Here is a 20707-nt window from a genome sequence, read left to right on the forward strand (position 1 = left end):
TTTTTTTTTTTAAATCTTAATATTATCATAATTATTATCATTATTAATTATTATTATCATTATTACTATGATTATTATTATTATTATTATTATTATTATTATTAATATTATTATTATACTATTAAATATTATCGTCGTCATTTTATTTTATTATTATTATAATTATTATATTTATCGGTATTTTCGTTTTGTTGTAAATAAACTGCGGATTTGTGTATTATTTTTTCATGATTATAGCACTTACATGTATATTAAAATAATCATGAACGGCGTTGTCAAAAAAAAAAAAAATGTAATTACACGTTGTATAATTATGTACTTTGGATACTTCCATATATTATATATTTATAAAATATATACATATATATATATATATATATAATCATATGAAATATATTATGTATGATGTAATAGTTAACTTGTGTAAATATTGGAAAAAGTGTTAAAATATTATAATGTATGTTAGACACTAGAGAAATCATAGGTAATAGAATTTTTAAACAATTATTTTTGTGTAGTTTATTATTATACCTTAATTTTCAATAAATCCTGTTATTCCTCTAAAAGTGGCATTTTATAGTACTACTCCTCGTCGGATTTAATATACAATCTTTGAATTCGATTTTACATTTTATTTACAGTTCTTAAACAGTTTTCCGACTTGACAGTGGTCATGATTGAAATTTAATGAAATAGAATCTTAAATATGATTTCATATTTTACAAAATATATAATAATTCAAGTGAATAAATAACAAAAGCAGTTTGGTGAAAGAAAAAAACAAATGTATTAGATTACATGGATAATTTTAGGAGAAAACATAAATTGAATGTCGAAGGAAATATTTTGAGAACTCAGGAAATTGTCTATAAAGAACTTGGTAAAACTAATAACGACGAGATTGCATTATTAGTAGGTGACTTGGCCGGCGCGGCGGCAAGCAATGAATAATAAAAACGAAAATCCTAAACCAAATAAAAAATTAACGCTGTTTAAAACTTCAGAAATTGAATTAATATTAGGTAATTTCAGTCTTAAGTAACATATTAAAACATTAAACTATCAATATTCAACATTATCATCCTTATCAGATTAACTATTAGCTGATATTATTAATTAGCAAATCAGTTAAAAACCAAAAAATACTGCTCGACCTCTTAATAATGATTACTTAAGTATTGCCTTACAAACTCTCACAGGCACACCCAAAGACATTAGTATTAACAAAAAAGCTTCATTTAACATAATAGTAACTAGTAGACGTGCAGATAAGCTCCGTGCTGGTTATTCTCAAGTAGACTGGTCAGGAGCGTTTGCTAAACGACCAGAGAGCATTAATGCCTAACTAGGGTCGTAGCCATGCTCTGAAATTTCCTTTCAATGTGTGTCAACCACCGGCAAATAAAGTGGCTACTCAAGTACAACCTCTTCCATGTTTTTATAACCAACCGGACGACCGGTGCCTAAACGAACAGTTTTAATTGAACATTTTTATGCCCCCAAACACTGTGTGATTATAAGCAACGGGTTAGTCCATAGTATGGTATTTTGTTTTGTATCAACCATTTTACACAACATTTAATTTTCAAACGATTCTCAGAAAATTAAGTTTCCAATCGAATATTATGATCGTTTCACCAGGAATTACATTATAAATCATAAGATACTAATGCTCTCAAAATAAAGTTAAAAAAAAACACAAAATATGTCTTTTCATATGATTAAATCCGGTGAGGTTAAAAATTTCACAAAATATGGCAAGTTTTTGTTTAAATCGTCTCAGTAAAAGTAATATTACTAATTTTTTAGTTTTTGTATAATATTTATTATTATAATAACTATGAGTATTATAAATGAAAAGTATGAAAATTCCATATCAAATCTAATCAAATTTATATTTCAATTGTTCTGTATATAAATTTCAAAAACCGCATAATAATTTTATATATCAACACATTTTGTTTACATACATAATTTCATAAAATTTGAGACATGTTTTAAAACAACTTTCTTAATTTAAATAAAAAATCTAGGTAATTAAAGGTACTGATGGTAGTTCGAGGTGTGTTTAACGTGTTTTCTATTACTTATCCACAGAGTCGCAAGCTATCCAGTTTTATTGTACTATAATTTGGTAGGTAAGTTAATAAAATTCAGAATTTTCATAAATCGTTTTGTCTTTAAAATGAATTTTCGATAAAACAGTAAATAACTGCCAACACCCTGGTCAGTGCGGATTCAGCATGGATAACTGATAATTACATATTTAGATAGATACACGTAAAGTGTTGAAAATAATACGTATAACAGTACATCACTAAAATAGCAAAACATCATGTTTGTCAAAAAAAAAAAACAATGCTATGTATTTCATACCAAAAAACATCAGTCGTGAGCTGTAATGACGTTTGGCCGAGTAATGTAAATACTAACTGCCACACGAATCATAATACATTAATTATATGGCTGTGATTATACCGACCATAGTATAACATAGATATCAACGACGCATGTTTGGTTGCCGTCTGTAACCATTTACACGGGGTAACCTCGGGCAACGTCGTATTTCATCCTAACGCCATAATGTTTTTTTTTTTTATATAAATTGTCATAACTGTAATCGTTTAAATAAAAGTTTTAAAATATCATCTGCATAAAACAAAAACCAAAAAAAAGTGATGCGCTGAATTTTTGTCCCATGCTAGCGTTATTGCCGTGTATTGTTGTCGGCTTAAACTTTTTAATTACGGCAACCGACGGATGGAATAAATGGGCTGTGGGCGTAGGCTTGGGCACGACCACCCTACGGCCTTCGCCAACTCCTCCGGTCATCTGCGCTCCTGATATAAAGGTTGTTCACGTGACGGCCGTCCGCGGTGGTGACGAGAGATCTCCGGTAATAACGTGCACGGGTTTGGTGTTGAAGCCCAATTTTATACTGACAGCGGCCGTTTGTACAGGTGAAGTAACCGGTCGACTGCCCACGAACATACCGTCGTTCGCGATCACGGTAAGTCATCGGGACCGAGAACCGTCTAGGGGGCCAGTAAGGTAGAAATTAGTAGCAAGACGACAATATATTATTCTTTAAACCGCCCACCGCCGTCTAAACGACAACGGCGTGTGGAAAATTAGGGAAAACAAAGTCGTATTTATGATATTAACCGCTAACGACTTGTTCGCTTTAAGACAGGCGAGAATTCTGGAGCCGCGATCAGAATTCAACCGTGTCAGAGATCTGCGGGTGTTGCAAAGAGCAAACGTCACGAAGCAATTCGTTCACCCTCATTGGAACATATCGTACACGACCAACAACCTGGCCATTTTAATGGTCGAACCGGAATTTGAATTGGAAGGGCACACCATGGCGGCGTTCTTAGACGAGAGGAAGCTGCAGCCCACGGAGAAGGAATTCTTTAAATTGAAATTTAACGGATACGGATACAAACCGAATGACAATTTTTTCGATGTTATTTTGACGGAATACTCAGTAACTCGATACGGCTGTCCGGTACCCATAGAAGGGTTAGGCATGTTACTATTATTATTGTTGTAATCAATATAATAATAGTATGGTACAACCTACAAAAACTACTATTGACGTACGAATCGTGAGCGCGCGAAAATGCTATCTACTGAAAATAATTTTATCTGTTATACTGATAGATGGTCCGTAGGAAGTTTTTTAGAATATTTTTAGTGATAAAAATCGATTTCAAAAACAGTACTTGGACCGCCGTATACATGGCGGTCCAAGTACTGTTTGTTATATATATATATATACACATATATAACAATCGCGTTGACTTAAACGGTCGTTGTTACAGTGCTAAAGGTCAACAAAACGATACGGATTGGACACAATTCATCTGCACACCCGCTAGATCATTTGAAGACGAAAGTAAGTATCTTTGCAAAGAGGACATTGGCGGCCCGCTCTACCAGTGTGAGCCAGGTATTGGAATTCGGTAACTATACGAGGGCAGAGGCGTATTTTTAACACGTTCCCCGACCTCGACCCTATGCACAAAGAAAACACCGATAATTTCAATCTAGTCAGTCCCCTTAATAAATAGCGTTACATTGGTTTGAACTTGAAATATTTTTTATAAAATATTGGAAATATGTATACTCGTATAAATTGATCGTTTGAAAAGACGGCAAAATTGGAGTTTGTCTTGCGTGAAATATCGTCCAGCCCTCGACCCCACTGTACCGTGGCTTTTGTTTTGTATGTGTTTCCTCCGGTTCGTTTACAGTGAGCAAAACCAAATTTTGTTGTTCCGTGTTCGGCTTGCTGACTTGGATTTATGAAGTGGACAACCCGTTTTGCACGCGGGTATGTTTCAACCCGGCTAAAGAAAAGACAAGGTTGCTTCCGTGCACCAGGAATAATACGTACTACAAGTTCACCATAATAACCGGCGAACTGAGGAATTGGGTGTTCAACACGTTGTACTTGAACACCCAAATGGACTTGTCCAGCACGTCCCAGTGCTCCAGCACGTTGACGCGCCGAAAGACGGTGTCACCGTCCTGGGAAGTCACAGACCATTACTACGAGCTGGAGATTTACCGCAAGGAAATGGACTCGATGGTGCCCAACGGTCGGACATGTCAGTCCAAAGGCCGGTCGACCTTACTGCCGGCTGCCGGGGTCCGGTTGGTCCTGGGGTTCCTGTTGGTGGTCTCCTTGTGGTCGGTGCGGTGGTTGCGGTAGAAGAGCAACACAAGTTGATGAAACGAATTCCCAAACCAAAGTTCACTCGAAAACGCCCTCGACTCGACGAAAACTGCACAGACATCGACTTAACAAATCTAAAAATCGCGCACCGGTAAGCGAATCCTGCTTACAACGGCCCCAAACCCTCAACCCAAAAATGTACCACAAAAAAACTACACCAGATCCAAAAACTATTATCATTCTACTGTTGCCCATTTTATTTCCTTCCCATCTTTCAGCTTGTCCAAACCTTATCAATCCTATTGTCACTCATTTTATCCAACCACTATCATTTCAGTTACTTCAGCTTTCCATTTTTATCATATACTGGCCTGACTAGTTTTATACAATTTTGCATTCACTTTAAGAAGACACACCTATTTTAATATATTAAAAAATAAAAATATTGGCAATTTTTCGCAAAATCTTAATTTAGAGCTTATAGTGTATAATTACTGTCCGAACTGCTGCCTGGAGATTTTTTTTATAGTCACATTGATGACATAGTGAGCGAGGTTGAGAGTTTTAAGTATGTAGAATGTTTTGTACAAAAAAAACGATGGCTTTGATAAGTACATGAAACAGTAATTTATGTCACGACAGAGTTCCAACTTAAGTTCTACAAGAATGTGGTTTGGTAATGGTTTAATGGGATTTTAGCCACCAAATGAATTTCTGCTAAAGAGGTTTCCCCAAAAATTTTCCCGGGTGTGATCCACAATGCTCGAACTTGTCTTCTATATTCGCTTTAGCTATTTGTTTTAATATAACCGTACAATTTTCTCTATCGTACAAGCCACTTTGTCTTATATCCTTAACTTTTTTTTTCAGCCCTGCTAATCTACTGATCTAAAATAGCCGAAAAAGACCAAAAGAACCAGAAAAGACAAAATATAAGAAAATATGATGTATGGCTTGTGTAGAACGATCGCCGGACAGATATCCAACCCCGAATTCGGTCATCAACTTGTTGTTGTTAACTTATGATTTTTAACTAAAACTAAATAAATCCTATGTTGTGCCACAAGTATATATGCGCAATATATCACACATGCATTTTAGCGTAAAAACACGTACCAAGTGTATGTTTTAAACATTTTAAGAAATAAAAACCTGTTAATATTTTTAAAAACAAATTTTTTTTTAAACTGTTTTGCTTTTGACATTTTAAAAGTTAAATTATTTTATAAAATTATGCCGGCTTATCGTTGTACAATATAAAATTGTTTATTATTTACGTTATTCAGTTGCCTTCAGTATCTACACCTTGTAGATTTTGTCCCTATTTTTAGTTTGTTGTGCATTTTGGCTTTGATTCGAAGCTCAGTAAATATTATTCAATTATGGACTATGGTAGAACATTATAAAAATACATTTATAGTAGGAATATGTATACTTTCATATGCTCGTTTTTTTTTTAACTCTTGCGTAAAGTTTTCAACCAATACCTATCTGTTATATAATAATTATTATTGAATTTTAATAACCATTAGATTACATAATACTAATTTTTTTGGGACAATGATTTAACTTCTTCCAAGAATGACACTATTATATTCCCTATATATTTTCGTCCAAACATATTTTAAAAAGGTTTGTACAATAACTACTTTGCTTTTTATAATATTATGCGCTAATACTCTAATGATTTACCTTTAGGTATTATCATTATGCAATGAAAAACAGCCATTCGGGGACTATATAGTATATTGTTATTCAATAAATTGAAAAATCCTTCTATTTTTACCTAACACATCCCACATTATAGCACTAATAATACTAATATACTTGAAAAATTATGATGTTTTATAATTATTGTCATGATATTTTTAATATTATTAACATATATGTTTCAATTAAATATTAATAACACAAATGGTTCAATAGTATGTTTTTCTGAACAGTACCTCTTATTAGGTAATTGAACAGAAACATTTATTCTTTCTAATAAAATGGTGGGTCGGACATGTCAATAAGCTACTAAAAAAAAAAAGTCCATTATAAATATTTTTATAATTTTTGGCAAGACTTAGCGGTGAATATTTTTAATAGTACTTGTTTAATACGTTTGAGCACATGATGCGTTTTATCAAATGGGTTTTGTCCGTGACCTCAAAAGAAAAACAGAAGTAGGAAATAATATTTTTATGTCGCACGATAATTATTAATAATATCTATCAGTAACTGGTCACGTTACACTGTAAACATATTTTAATGCCAGGCATATTTTTTTTATCAACTTTAAGTACACTTTGTTTCGAATGATGTTCAACTGTAAAAAATGTATACAGTATAAATTAAATAAAAACCATGATTTTAGTACATTTAATCTATATTAAACATGTTAATACTCTGATATGATTATAATATGTAAGATTTATATGGAGAAATAACAAACACTAATAACAAATACCTCGTAAGACAATTAACATTTTTAATAAAAAGACAGTACAGTGAAGTCAGAGCATATTAGAATTGGGGGTGGAAGTCTGTCTTACTCAAAAGTATTTAAACATTTTATTTAACTAATAATGACAAATGTATAGTTTACCTGTGCATAGCATTTAAATATGTTTTTATATACTTCAGTGCACACAATTTAAGTGTCAATGAGTCTTTTCGAAAGTAGAGTTTTTAAAAAATCATTCTATATCTACTTAGATCTTTGAAAATTAAGTTTGTGAAAATCCCTGTTCCAGGGGCTCATAGGTTCAAGGGGTTTATAAAACTTTAACGACATGCTTGAGATACTGTACACATTATAAACATATGGTTTTAGCCAAGCATAGGGCAATATGTGTTTTATATGACACGCGACGGAAGAAGCAGTCAATCATAATATTGTTTTTTATCGAAAAGTCAAACAAACGTTTAAAAATCATTTTGGCAGTTTCTATGACGTCATCGGCTGTTAGTTCAGCGACGACCGCTTGGCCGGCACGTGACACCGATAATTGCGTCCGCGGATGACGTTTTTCCTGTAATATTTGTTTTTTCTTACGGCGGCGACCAAAAATAGACGATGGCGGCCAGTGCCAACGCGGCGCGGGCCAATGTGTAAACGACGGTGCGCGCTTGTCCCGTAACGAACAGTACCGGCACGGCCGCAGTGATCCGTCGAGCTCGGACCTGTCCCGACAACCGCAAGTGCTGATCGCGACTGCCGACGACGCACATGACGTCCACGGCGGCCGGACGGACCGAACGCGGCCGACGCACCAGGAAACTGTTCTCCGCGACCGCGCTGTTCGCCAGGTTGTTCCGGCGCGGTGCCGCCGCCCGGGACGCGGCCGCCGAAGATTCCGCCTGGTTCCGAGACAACCTGCAGCTGATCCGACAAGCGTACGCGGCCGAGCACAAACCCGACTACGGCACCGCGGCGGCGTTCGACCGCAGACCGTGGCCGTCGGCCGCCGGGAACGCGTGGTGTCGGCGCGGCGCTCGCTGGTCCGGCAGCACCACCACCGTGTACAGTTTCGCCTACTTCGGAGCCACCGACGGCAACGGCCAAGTGGCCAACGTCGACCGGGATGACGCCGAGTCGGTCGAGTACATTGACGCCGCAACGACCGCGGCCACATTGCCGGCCAGACGACATAAACATCACAGCAAGGCGGCGTCCAAAAAAGAACCCTGTACCGCTACGTCCGACGCTGTTGAGCGAACCATTCCGACACCGTCGGCCGTTACCGTCACTGCCGTTACCACTGGTACAAGGACTAGGTCGAAAAAATACAAAGCCCCACCGCCACCACCTTTACTACAAGCGATCGCACAGCCACAGCCAAACCCGACAGCGGTTATACCACCCAACCGCGGTAGACAGCGTAGACACCGCAAAGGGCCCGCTCCGCAGCCTCCCGTCATGACCACCGTGGTCGTACCGAAGCCATCAGTCGTGGTCACTGTCATCGGGCCGAAGCCGCAAGTCGCGTCCAAATCAGGTGGTATAGCGCCGGACGAAAAAGACAGGCTGAGACGACGGGTGGACAAAATCGAGAAGTGTTTGGTGGAGAAGGCGACGCCGGCCAAGTACTTACGACCTACGTCGGCGGTGTACACCGAAATGGCCGTGACCAACATAACCGAGCTGGACAGACGGGCTGCCGAGATCTGCAAGAACCTGAGCGAGTCCACCGAAGCCGCGCGCAGGCTGTCCGCCTCGTTTTCCGTTGTCGCTAGACAACCGACTGGACGCACCCGGCCCGTCAGCGCGATAATACTGCCGCATAAGACTTCCGACGGGGCGGCCAATCAACTGCGGGAGAAGCGGTTGGAGTTCTTCGAGCGGCTGCGGCCACTGCGTGACGAAGACACACCAGACTCAATCGATGGCCACAAAAAAAATGCTGATCCAAAAATCGAGACCACCATCACCAAAATGTCGTTCGGCACTCAGACCACAGGACGTAAGGTATACAAGCCCAAAACTCTGCCTAAGACCAATGACAACAGAGGTAAGCAACATCTGACATTCCATAATCCAAACACTTTTGTTAACCTAACAGAAGAAGGCTTGTACGAATCATTTTCATTAGGTTTTCAATATAAAGCTTGTCTCCTTACACATAGCTTGTTGTACACTACGAAAGTACAACTACATTTTATTTACAAATATACAGTTTACCCTCGTCCCAGGATCCGATTCTCATGATATACATACGTATTTATGGGTCTAGGACCTAGATATATCCATTGCATTACCCTAGGATAAGGGTTTTAACCAAATTCAGTTATACTTGCTTAATTAAGTCTTCTACTTAAAGTTTGCAAATCCCCCTCTAGCCACGCCTATGGATCTAGGATCCTCCAGTACCCGGGTTGATTGTAGGTTAGGATAAACCCTCTGTCTTTATCGTTGGTTTTCCGTTTTCATAAGTACACAACACGTGTCGGAAAAATATAATATGTTTTTATTATATAATACGACACGATGCGGTTTGGTTGTGTCTGCAGGTCCAGTGCTGCAGACGGACGACAAAAAAGGCTGTTACCAACAACTGATCGCCATGGAAAACCGCAGTGACCTAGTAACCTATGACCGTCCTTTCGAGTGTGCAGTGTGCCTTTGCTCCTACAACGACGGCGGTATCGTGTTGCGCGATTGCCTGCACATATTTTGCAGGTAAGTCCAACGTCATATCTTAGGACTGACACAAAAGATCGTCGTTGAATTGAAAATATATAGTCCACAATTATTGGATCCTATCGCTTTTGTCCACTACACGTGAAGTCCGCAACCACACCCTGTCTCTACAAATTTGTGTCAGTCGATTTTGCTTTGTCTGACATTAAAGACTAAAGGGGTCTAACCCAACTATTAAAGCTCTGGACCTAACCACGTTAATCCACTTAGGATCTCCGTTAAATCTGAATAATTTGCTTTTCGTTCGACTCTCTGGGTTCTGGGTCTGCTATCTTCCGGCGCGTATTCCTGTCTAGTTCAACAAACAAGCCATGATTTTTTCGCTAACGCTTTCGTGTCTATTGGTCTTAGACCTTGTCTGCAGATGACCATTAAACATTCTAAGGGCGAACAGGTGAAATGTCCCTACATCGATCCGCAGTATTCGTGTACCGGTGTGCTGCAGCACCGCGAAATCAAAAGGGTAAGTCTGCACAACGATGGATCTGTTTGCGAATTTCCATTTATCACAAGTTGTATGTTTTACCGCACACACACACAGATATTGGGCGCCGACGAAGAGTACGAGCAGTACTTGCAGAGGTCGGTAAACCGAGCGAGACAGCTGTTGGCCAAAGGCGGGTCGTTCCAGTGCCGGCGTCCCGATTGTCCCGGTTGGTGTTTGATCGACAACAAGACCTACGTCTTCGAATTTAAGTGTCCGGTTTGCGGGACCGTTACATGCGTCAGGTGTGGGGTGAGTGTACGGCGTGGTCGAGAGTGCTTTACAATGGTTTACTGATCGTTTCGGTGGCGTTTGCAGGAGATCCACGAACCGGGAAGAATATGCGAGAGGTTGATAAGAAAAACCAATAAACTTGAGGCAGTCAGCGGCGAAACGGCATCGGACGCAGCCGCTGTGGTCGAAGTGAGTTCCAGTTGGCATTTTTCTTTTTTACCAAGATGTCGTCTTAATCAGACACCACCGACTTAGGATGTGAGCACAGTAGAGCTCTGATAAAATTACAGTGTAAATCGAAACTGGCAATAATGGATTTCATTCAATTTCTACAGAATAACGAATGAAAATAATAAACTTTTAAAAAGTCCAAACTAGTCGAGTCTAAAGTAAAAAAATGTCTAATGGGATTGCTTCTCAATTTTTAATAATCAATCATTACCGTCTTCTCCACCTTGTTGGACTTTGAGATTTTTATGTTGCCATAGATTTTTACGGGAATTGTCATATTATATTAGTTGTAATTGTAACCCACACTGCAATTAATCTTGTGGTCAACCAATAATTGTACTTTAAAATCCGAATTTAAGACTGAACGCATCGTGCCCGGTTGCTTTATGAATTCCAGAACCTTATCGAGCGCGGTGAAGCCATGGAATGTCCGGGATGCGCCACCGTTCTCTCCAAGCAACAAGGATGTGACTGGATCAAGTGCGCCGTGTGCTCTACCGAGATCTGTTGGGCAACCAAAGGACCCAGATGGGGACCCAATGTAAGACTGCTCGTAGGACTAATGCTACTGCCTACAAGTTTATTCGATTAAGCGTATTTCCCTAAGTAATAACTTGTCTTTTAATAGGTTTCTACTTGTTTTCAGGGTAAAGGCGATACGTCAGCGGGATGCAAGTGTGGCATACCACTGGGACGCAAGTGCCACATTAGCTGCACTTATTGTCACTAACAATAAAACGACCAAACGTCAATATTGTTTTATTGACATTAATTATATATATATATATATATATACATATTATTATTATTCTAATAAATATAACGTAATATAATATCTAAAAACAGTGTATGATACCATTATTATACAGTTGTTAAGTTTTCGTTAACTCGAGTATATTTGTTATGTTCACATTTTACTTTCAATCCGTAATTGTGCGATGGTGCTCATCGACGAATAACACATTTGGACAACAGTAGTTGCCAACAGCTCAGTTCGTTGAACTTAACGAATAGACTATGGTACCAGAGGTAAGGTTAACTTAGGTATCAATATCGACTTAGCGTAAAAATCATAGACTCGAAGAGAAGAATTTTTTGAGCGTCTAATGTCATTAGTAATTACAAAAACCAAGTTCAAGAGTGTTTGACACTTTGGGTGTTTCATTTTGTTTTAAATATGAGTAGATCTCTTAACGTCAAAATTACCGTGTAAAACGTATAACTGAATTGTAAACAAAACAGAAGTCCCATTAAAAGTCCATCGTTTTCTCAGATACACTACGACCATATGATTGAAATAGGATACGTCGCGGTCATCAACCGACCACGTTGTGATCTCATTTAATAATATTATTGTCATAATAAAAATAAACTGCCTCGGTGCTAACACTTAAGGACCATGCCGGCACTGTTGTTGTAGGCGGTTTGGCAGTTGTACACGGTAACTCCGGGGCGACAACAAATTATGACACAAGGAAGTCCAATTGTGAATAATAAAAATATAATTGGAACTAAGCAACCCGGCCTACTTAATTTTTTGTGTTCTCCGTAATCGGCATTTGAAACTCTTATCGGTTCGCCAAAGCATTTACTTGCAAAGGTGGTCGGCGTACGACTTGCTAAGCCCACTAGTGTAATTCATATATTATATTAAAAAAATGTATATATAACTTAACCATGACTCCATCAGCAAGCCGTCGCCTCGCACTGGATAAATGCCAGGGTTGTCTACCGTTTTTAGATTATCCAAATAGTCATATAGTGGTTGTTTGTGTCACTGTTTTAAGGTATGCTCGTGCATGCGGCCACCAGTTAGTTTAATTCACAAGCTTAAGATTCCATCGTAAAAAAAATATACACACACACACATTGCTAAGACACACATGAAAGGACAAATATTTCTTTATGTTTTTTCCTTGAACAATTTAATATTATCTTATTCGAAAATGGTAAAGGTAATACAATTTTTATATGATAATTTACACTTGGCTAACTTGAAATTCTAAAAAAGCTAAAACATTTCGACTATACTTGGAACAGTCTCAATTTTTAATGTGTAAAATATACGAGTTTGTTGATCTCTCTACCGGGTTTTGTTAAAAACCTAATTTTTATCTATATTTGACATAAAAAAAAGATTATGTTTTAGTATTGAAAAAACAATTGTTTTTATTTTTTAAGAAAATAATTTGTCAAGAAAACTTAGTAATGACCAATAAACTCTTAATACATTTTTACTTTGTAGTTATGCAACGCTTGCTGTAGTACGAAAATTGTATACTAAAGCTAATATAGGTAAATTAACCCGGTAAAAAAGGTTGGAAATCATGACTTTTCTTTGATCAAACTTTGGCTATTTTTGCTACTTAATAAAACCCAGATTTATTCCCTAAAGAATTCGAAAAATATTTATAATATTGTTTATACAGTATGTACATCATGAATTTCGAAACATTTGTGTAGTGTCCTTGAGTACGTCATGTACACGTATAATCTAATAGTAAACACATCAAACGTCGATTAGTTTACTACGGTTAAAAGAATAATTTAATCTAATTGACTTTGGTGTGCAGGAGATAATGTTTCTTTTATATACGACTAAAAAAATATTTTTTCCCCGTCAATAGTAGTTGTTAAGCCGTAATAACTCATAATAATATTATTATAAACAAGATAATATTGGATTTTCGAAATGCAAACTATTGTTGTTAAGAGGACGTGGTAATCCCTATTTACTAAAGTATAGATATTTGTTTGCCAATTCTCAATTTAGAGCTTGAACTATAGTGTATACATATTAATACGGTAATAAAATTCGTTATTGGTGGTCTTTTTTTTTTTGTCAGACTCGCAGTAATTTCTATAGGAAAATTATTACTATTCAATTATAATCAAAAACAGTTTTGCGAAAAACCAATCCAAAGTGTCCTGGGAAAAACAGTACAACCATCAAATTATCTCAATGGCGTTTATGCATTTTTTAATTTTTCGATAACTCAATCTACTAATTTTTAATTATTTAAAAATCATACTTTTTTTTCTATCAAAACGTTGCCATACTTAAAACATAGACCATGCTCTTCTCTATTTTTTTTTTGTGTAAACTTTGTGAATTTAGGTACTACCCCGACCTGTGAAGGATTCAATGGCGCAAACCATGGGTTTTCACTATACAGAGGGTAGTAGCGCTCTCTAAACAAATACCCTTTCCGGTCCTCTTGGAATAAGACTTCTTCTCACCTTTTGGCGGCGCTCTTCGGCTGTGATTTTTGGATTGGAGTAAGATACTTGGTTTTTTCTCTTTTACTTTACTCTACTTTTAATGCGTTTTGCATTAGTCCTTTGTCGTACACCTATACCGGCTATGCTGGCGGTTTTGAATGAATTTTAACACTTTCCCCCACCCCTCCTTAAGTCGACACGGGTTTTGCTTCTTTGTCGCCAATGCACGTCATGTCTCGAGTGCGCCTGTTCGAGCACCATTATGCCGTTTCGGTCGAGTGTGTCTTTGTGAACGCAAAACCCGTTAACGGCAACAATGGAGTGCAGTTGAACATTATTGTGATCCAATACACGCGACACGAGGGTTGACGATCACTCAGAACATTGTTTTATAGCCAAAGCACGGCAGAAACGCCACACGTGTTACGTTATATTTGTAATATTTTAAGATGGTTCGACCCCAAGGCCTGTAAACGACTAGCAAAAGCAGCAACAATCGTCGGTGATATGAAAAAAAAACAAAATAATTTTTAATAACTACATGATAATACCCGTCTGTGTGTAATACAACGTCAATTATACATACCTAGTTTTATTGTTTTTTACAAGGTCAAAAAAGATTATTGAAAAGTGTCCAGCATGAATACTTACGATTTCTTTGCTTCTTTAAATCTTGACTCCGTTGAAAATCGAAGAATTAATTTGACTTTAATCTTTTAAATTATACACTTAAAAATAATGTCGATGGTTCTGAATTTTTACATAAACTAAACGCTTCACCACATACATACTACAGACTAAGTGGTCTAATGCCACTTTTCGTATCATTCGACAGTGAACTGTACTAATTATGTACTTCATACCCCATCTAACTATTTAATGACCTATTTTTTTACCTAAGCTTTCTAATCTGTTTTAATTTGTAAAGCGTGTTAATTACTTCTTTGTATATTACCGTACTTTTTTTCAGTAAGCATCTTTGCATACCGTATCAAAATATGGCAATACCAATTACATGTATACTTTATTGGGTTTTTACTCGTTGAAATAAGTAAATTTAATTTTTAAAAGCAAAGCTAAAAAAAAATGAAATTGAATCGAGACGCATAATTATTAATCTTGTGAACATGCCTAATATAATATCAAAATTCGGCAAACATTTCTTTGTGAGTAAACAGCGGCGTTGGAAATAGGCAACCACAGTTACACCGGTGTGTATTTGTAAATACACGACCAAAGTCGAAGCCGTGAAAACTAAATACTGTCAACTGATATTTGTCATTTTTATAGCTACGTCTCCAGTATAGACTAATAGTAATGAGTAATGTCTATTCTCTGTCAGTAAATACTGATGATACACTGTATGAGATAATAAGAGTTTGAATATTAGACTGAACTCAGACCTAGAGTAAGACTATAACATAACATTTCCTCAAAAATCTGTAGTAATTGTTTATTTTTTATTAAACATTAAACTTCCAGGCTGCTATGTGAGAATGAATCAACGTGATGTTAAAAATAATTAAAATATAGATTCCCTTTTCTCTTGGCGAAAACATATTGATATTTCTTTAAATGGCCAAATCTCGTGTCCAGATTTATTAAAATTAGTCTCTTTTCGTGTTCCTCAATTCTATTTACGTTGTAGTCCTACTTTTCACAGAACGTCGTACGGTTTACCCAAAACCTCTGACTTACTGATATACGTCACTCAATGTTTGTCTTGCTATCAGATTTACCTCTCGACCATTTGCCCTCTCTCGCTTTCGAGCACACGGTTCTCTAAACGACCGGTATATTTCATTAATTCTTTTGCACAACACTTGTTGTTTCTTTCAACCGAATCGTCATAAAATTGTATATTCTACTCGGCACATCCGTTGCGCGATTGCTTCGCTTTCTTGTAAAAGGGCTGATCCACATACTTAACGGACTGTTGCACCGTGTATTTAATACCCACTCATAAAAAAGGCGTATATCGAAATGTATTTATTAAAACTATTAAAATGGGGTGGCATTTCCCGAGGACTCGGCTCCGTTTATACGTGACCGCAGCAGAGTGTTCTCAAGCGGGTCAAAACGCTCTGTAGAAATTCTGGTGCGGTTGCGGATGAGTGCGGTTGAACCGACCGGTGAATATGTTGCGTTCCGGGAAGTTGTTTGCGTCCTTCCTGTGGTAAAAAGTGATCGTCCTGACAGACTCTGGCAGCTCGGTCATGATCCGGTTTATCTCGGCGTTGATGTCCGACGCGTTTGTCCCGCGTATGGTCATGCCGCTGCCGGTGTCGTCGATGCCGATGAAGTGCGCTCCGCCCGCGAAGAACGGATAAGAAAAGAAGTCGGAGAAGCTGTTGATGGTCGTGATGAACGGTGTCCGGCCCGGGCCGTTCCGCATGTCGTCCACCACTAAGTTTTGCGAGTTAACGGGGTAAAAATCCAAACCCAAGGTCTGGTTGTCGTAGCCGGGTATGTACACGCTACCGCCTTCGCCGGGCAGGGGACCCGACAACGCCAGCAGCATTGGCAGCACGAGCGCGGCCAGAGACCGCCGCGGAGTCCGGCCCGATAACGCCGTCTCCATCGGCTGGGTGATAAAACAAAAAAATCCCCGTGCAATTGGGGTTTACTTTTATAATATTGTGTTATGGATATAATATTTTTGACGGCATATACCGGTATGTTGTATTCACAACGTTCAAAGAGGCGATCAGAGTGCTCGCTATGAATTGTTTTCAGCTAGATATTATGAAAACACTAAAATATTAGCCAGAAACTTGGTATGTTTATTAGCCACCTTGGATACATAAAAATGTATCCCGTGGTGTTGCGGACTCATGCTGTTTTATCTCCACTGCCAATCAGCTCCTGAACCTTCCGACTTTGTGGCAAACCTCCGAACCGTTTTTATTAAAAGTTTGGTAAATTTCGTTTGATATTAACATTTAATTTCTAATTTGAGAAATATTCATCGAAACGACCAATTTTCTTTATTAGACTATATTTGAGTAATTTTGAAATTAAAATGTTTAATGATTTTGCTTATATTATCAACTCAATATAATATGATCATCAAACAAGCTCAACGCTGCTATTATGAGACGATGGTTTTCGCGGTTTATTTACTTGGTACATACTTTTATTAACGTGAAATCATACTGTTTTCATTAAATTTAATATCATTTATTAAATTAATAAAGTATGATTTTTTTTAAATGTACTAAACTGTAATAATTATAGAAAAAAACGTTTTCCATTCAATATGGCCAATATTTCAGGCGTGCGATCGTACTTGGCGTGTGTGCCCTTTTTAATAATGTTACTTAAAGTACTTTTTAAAACATATAATTCAATATTGTACTTAAAATATAAATTTACAGTATTTCAAATAATGTATTTGTTGTAATTGGATTTTCGCAGTTAAAATACATTTTTTGTGTATTTAGATAAAAAATTGAAATTAAAAATAAATTTAGCTTAATATAAAACTGAGAATGATATTTTTATTTGTTTATCAACAATAAACATTCTTGCATTAAAAAGGTATAATGTCTTCTTTAATTCATTAATGTTGAAGTAAAGAAAATTCACTGAATCCATGAAAATCTAAAGTTTTAATTATACTATACAATATTATATAAGAGAAAACGTAGTTCTAAGAAATTTTTATTAAACTTCTACTGAATAAAACTTAAAAACTATGTTCTTTTAGAGAAGAATTTAAAAAAAATAATTTAATTTAAAAAAAATATATCTTACGCATAAAATCATTTTCTCTTAAAGAAATAATTGCAGTTTTTTAAAAACAGTTTTTTGTGTAATTGACCTTTCCAAAACAATGATTAATTTTAAATAATTAATTTTAATTTCTAAAATATTAGCTTTTAATCTATTTATTTAATTTTTCCGTCTAGACTGGTTAATTATTTTTACATCAGTGTTAAAATGTGTATTGCATAATGTCATTATGCAATACACATGTTATTATTTCATTATGATAATGAAATAATAACATATTATATATACAATTTATTATGTATATAAAAATACAATTAATACTGTTTTTCCGTATACTCCGTATACTTCCGTATACGAACATAAAATTAATAGAAAAATTGTTTTGCTTTGGTCGAAAACGGAATTATAGATTTCTTTTTTTACCATGGAACACGCTTTAACCTTGGCATCCCAGATTTTATGTCGAAAACGACATAAAATAGCGACACGAAATAGCGTCACGAAAGTAGCGAGTCGTCGCCAGGAGCCAGCAGGCTAAAGCATGTTCCATGTTTTATACTTTTAGCCGCTAGCTTTAAGTAGACTGTAACTTTTTGTTTTTTTGAAAAAACATTGAGAACCCTTTCAAAATGTTGGCCTCAACGTCTGACTGAGAATGCCACAACAAAAAGTAACTTTAGTACAATCTAGAAAATAGCTAATCTATGTTAAATAGAAGTTACCTTCAATTTCTTCAGTTATAAAATGAGTACTCTGATTAAGTCCCGCACTCAAACGAAGTTTACTAGTTGAAAAAATGACAATAACGATAGAATAAGTTTACAAAATTTATAACGGCAATTTATTTTCTGTGTTGTCGTTATGATTTTGCTGGGCAACAGTCAAAATATTCATCAAAACAATTATAAATTAATAGTTTAACTATTAATTTATAATTGTTTTTACTTTAAAACTGCTCTGAAAAAACGATGTTGTATGATTTGAATTTGTTTTCTAAATTCGATAGTCATATACAGAGATACAATCAATGTACAATCTTAATCGTAAACCCCAAACTTTAGTTAACCTTAAAAAATTGGTTCTGACTAGATTTTTTTTTTAAATAATTTTTTTGTATTGATTTTTTTCTTTGTAATTCGGTTTCGAAATCTGAACATTCATTGATATCATTTTTTCAGAATTCATTATTTTTCTTTCTATCTCACACAAAAATCGTTGAGTTGAAACGATTTCATAATCACATCAAAGTAAAGTAAAAAAAATGTTTTAAATATTTTTCTATCTAAAAATAGTTATTACCTAATTTTGCTTTAATCGTATAAAACAGTTCCAAAGTTAAAGATAAATAATAAATAAAGTTTTAGGCAATCACTTATTATTTTTAATGCGTTTGTGCAAATACCAATTCGAATTACACATAATAAAATATTTAGGTACATGATATGTATATAATATATAGTTTATTACTAATGAGTTATGATACTTGCCTACTGGATGAGACTAACTGAATAAAACAATTTTAATATGAATGTATTATTTTTTATCATGCATTATATTATATAATTTTTTTTTTGTTATAACCTTTATTGATGAAATATGACGGCTCAACTATTATAAGCAAATTTATAATTTAGGATTTCTATTTTTTATTTATTCCCATTGGGTACATTTACACTACCATTTATGAAGCAAAAAACAGTTGTATAACCGACTGAAATATGCATTGTATATTACTCATTATCATATAATGTTCGTATTATACAACGATATGGAATTGAATTTCAAATTCACACACACGACGGCCACTGAACACTCATTAAATCATATACCTGTATAATATATTGTTTTATTAACACTGAACATCCTTTACCTTCAAGCCCCTACATAATTTAGACTTAAAGTGTTTAGCAACTGTCACGTTAAAATAAATATGGTTGAATTGTTGTTACTATGAGACAGTTTATTCAGAAAATCACAGGCTCTAGGGTTCCATTATCCCTAGTAATATGTATATATATATATATATATATATATATATATATATATATATATATATATATAAGTGGTTTTTATAAAAAAAACTTATTATGAATAAAAGAATACAATTAAAAAAAATTTCAACTTGTTTTTTTTACTATATACTATATATATATAATGGTTAATACTTTTTCAAATACTGAAAATTGAAGAAACTAAAAAACAAGTTGAAATTTTTTTTACAAAAGAGGTTTTTTCCAAGAAAACAATATTAGTTTTAGGCGGAAAAAATTAAAATTTTCATAATGTTTTTTTGTTTTAAAAAAAATTAGTGATAATACATAAATCATTTTATTTTAAACATAAAATGTCCATGATTTTTACGAAAAATTATTAAAGTAAATTGATATAATGTTTTGTGCATTGTTAGTCTAGTCTTTGGTCTGTTATGGATTACAATCATTGGTTCGTTGTTTGTAAAAAAGTTTGATTGCTGACATAACCGTACCCAATCGTTTCAGTCTGCCAATCTTGTAGTATGATTATTAATTACATATGACTTTAAAAAAAGAGTGCGGTAGGTATGCAAAAGTGGTTGCATCATAGGGATTTTTTTTAAGTGTGTTTCATTTCGACCAAACATTTTTTTTCTTTAGCGTTAGGTAACGGATTGGAACTATTAGTTTTACATTCTTAATAACTTTAGTGCTTACTCATTTTATCTGTAAATGCAAAACGCTTTATTGTGGACAACGGAGAGTTGAAGACGTCACAGGTTTAACAAGTCTAGGTTCGGACATGCCGTAAAGAGAAGAAATCCAGTATTCAAATAAAACTCATCAAGTTATACTCCACAATGAAGGGCTAGAAAAATGTTTATCCTACTAATCAGTTTTGTAAATAACACAAAAAACACATTTCAATTGTTTGATTTTGATCAAATTTTACATCAGAC

The 20707-nt window shown here is 35.5% G+C and overlaps 1 protein-coding gene across 1 annotated transcript; it reads left to right on the plus strand.

Moving 5' to 3' along the window:
* The first annotated feature begins 7852 nt into the window (after positions 1-7852).
* LOC126836536 (uncharacterized) lies at positions 7853-11640 on the plus strand. The gene is made up of 7 exons (XM_050570035.1): positions 7853-9180; positions 9680-9848; positions 10221-10332; positions 10411-10605; positions 10672-10776; positions 11216-11359; positions 11465-11640. The coding sequence occupies exons 1-7, from the start codon at positions 7899-7901 to the stop codon at positions 11546-11548; spliced, it is 2091 nt and encodes a 696-aa protein (XP_050425992.1). The 5' UTR covers positions 7853-7898; the 3' UTR covers positions 11549-11640.
* Positions 11641-20707: the final 9067 nt, after the last annotated feature.

Source organism: Adelges cooleyi, unplaced genomic scaffold (assembly GCF_023614345.1).
Source record: "Adelges cooleyi isolate 19-005CV unplaced genomic scaffold, UGA_ACOO_1.1 ACOO_flye_CR_arks_rails_tigmint_CR_PRNA_247, whole genome shotgun sequence".
Taxonomy (NCBI): domain Eukaryota; kingdom Metazoa; phylum Arthropoda; class Insecta; order Hemiptera; family Adelgidae; genus Adelges; species Adelges cooleyi.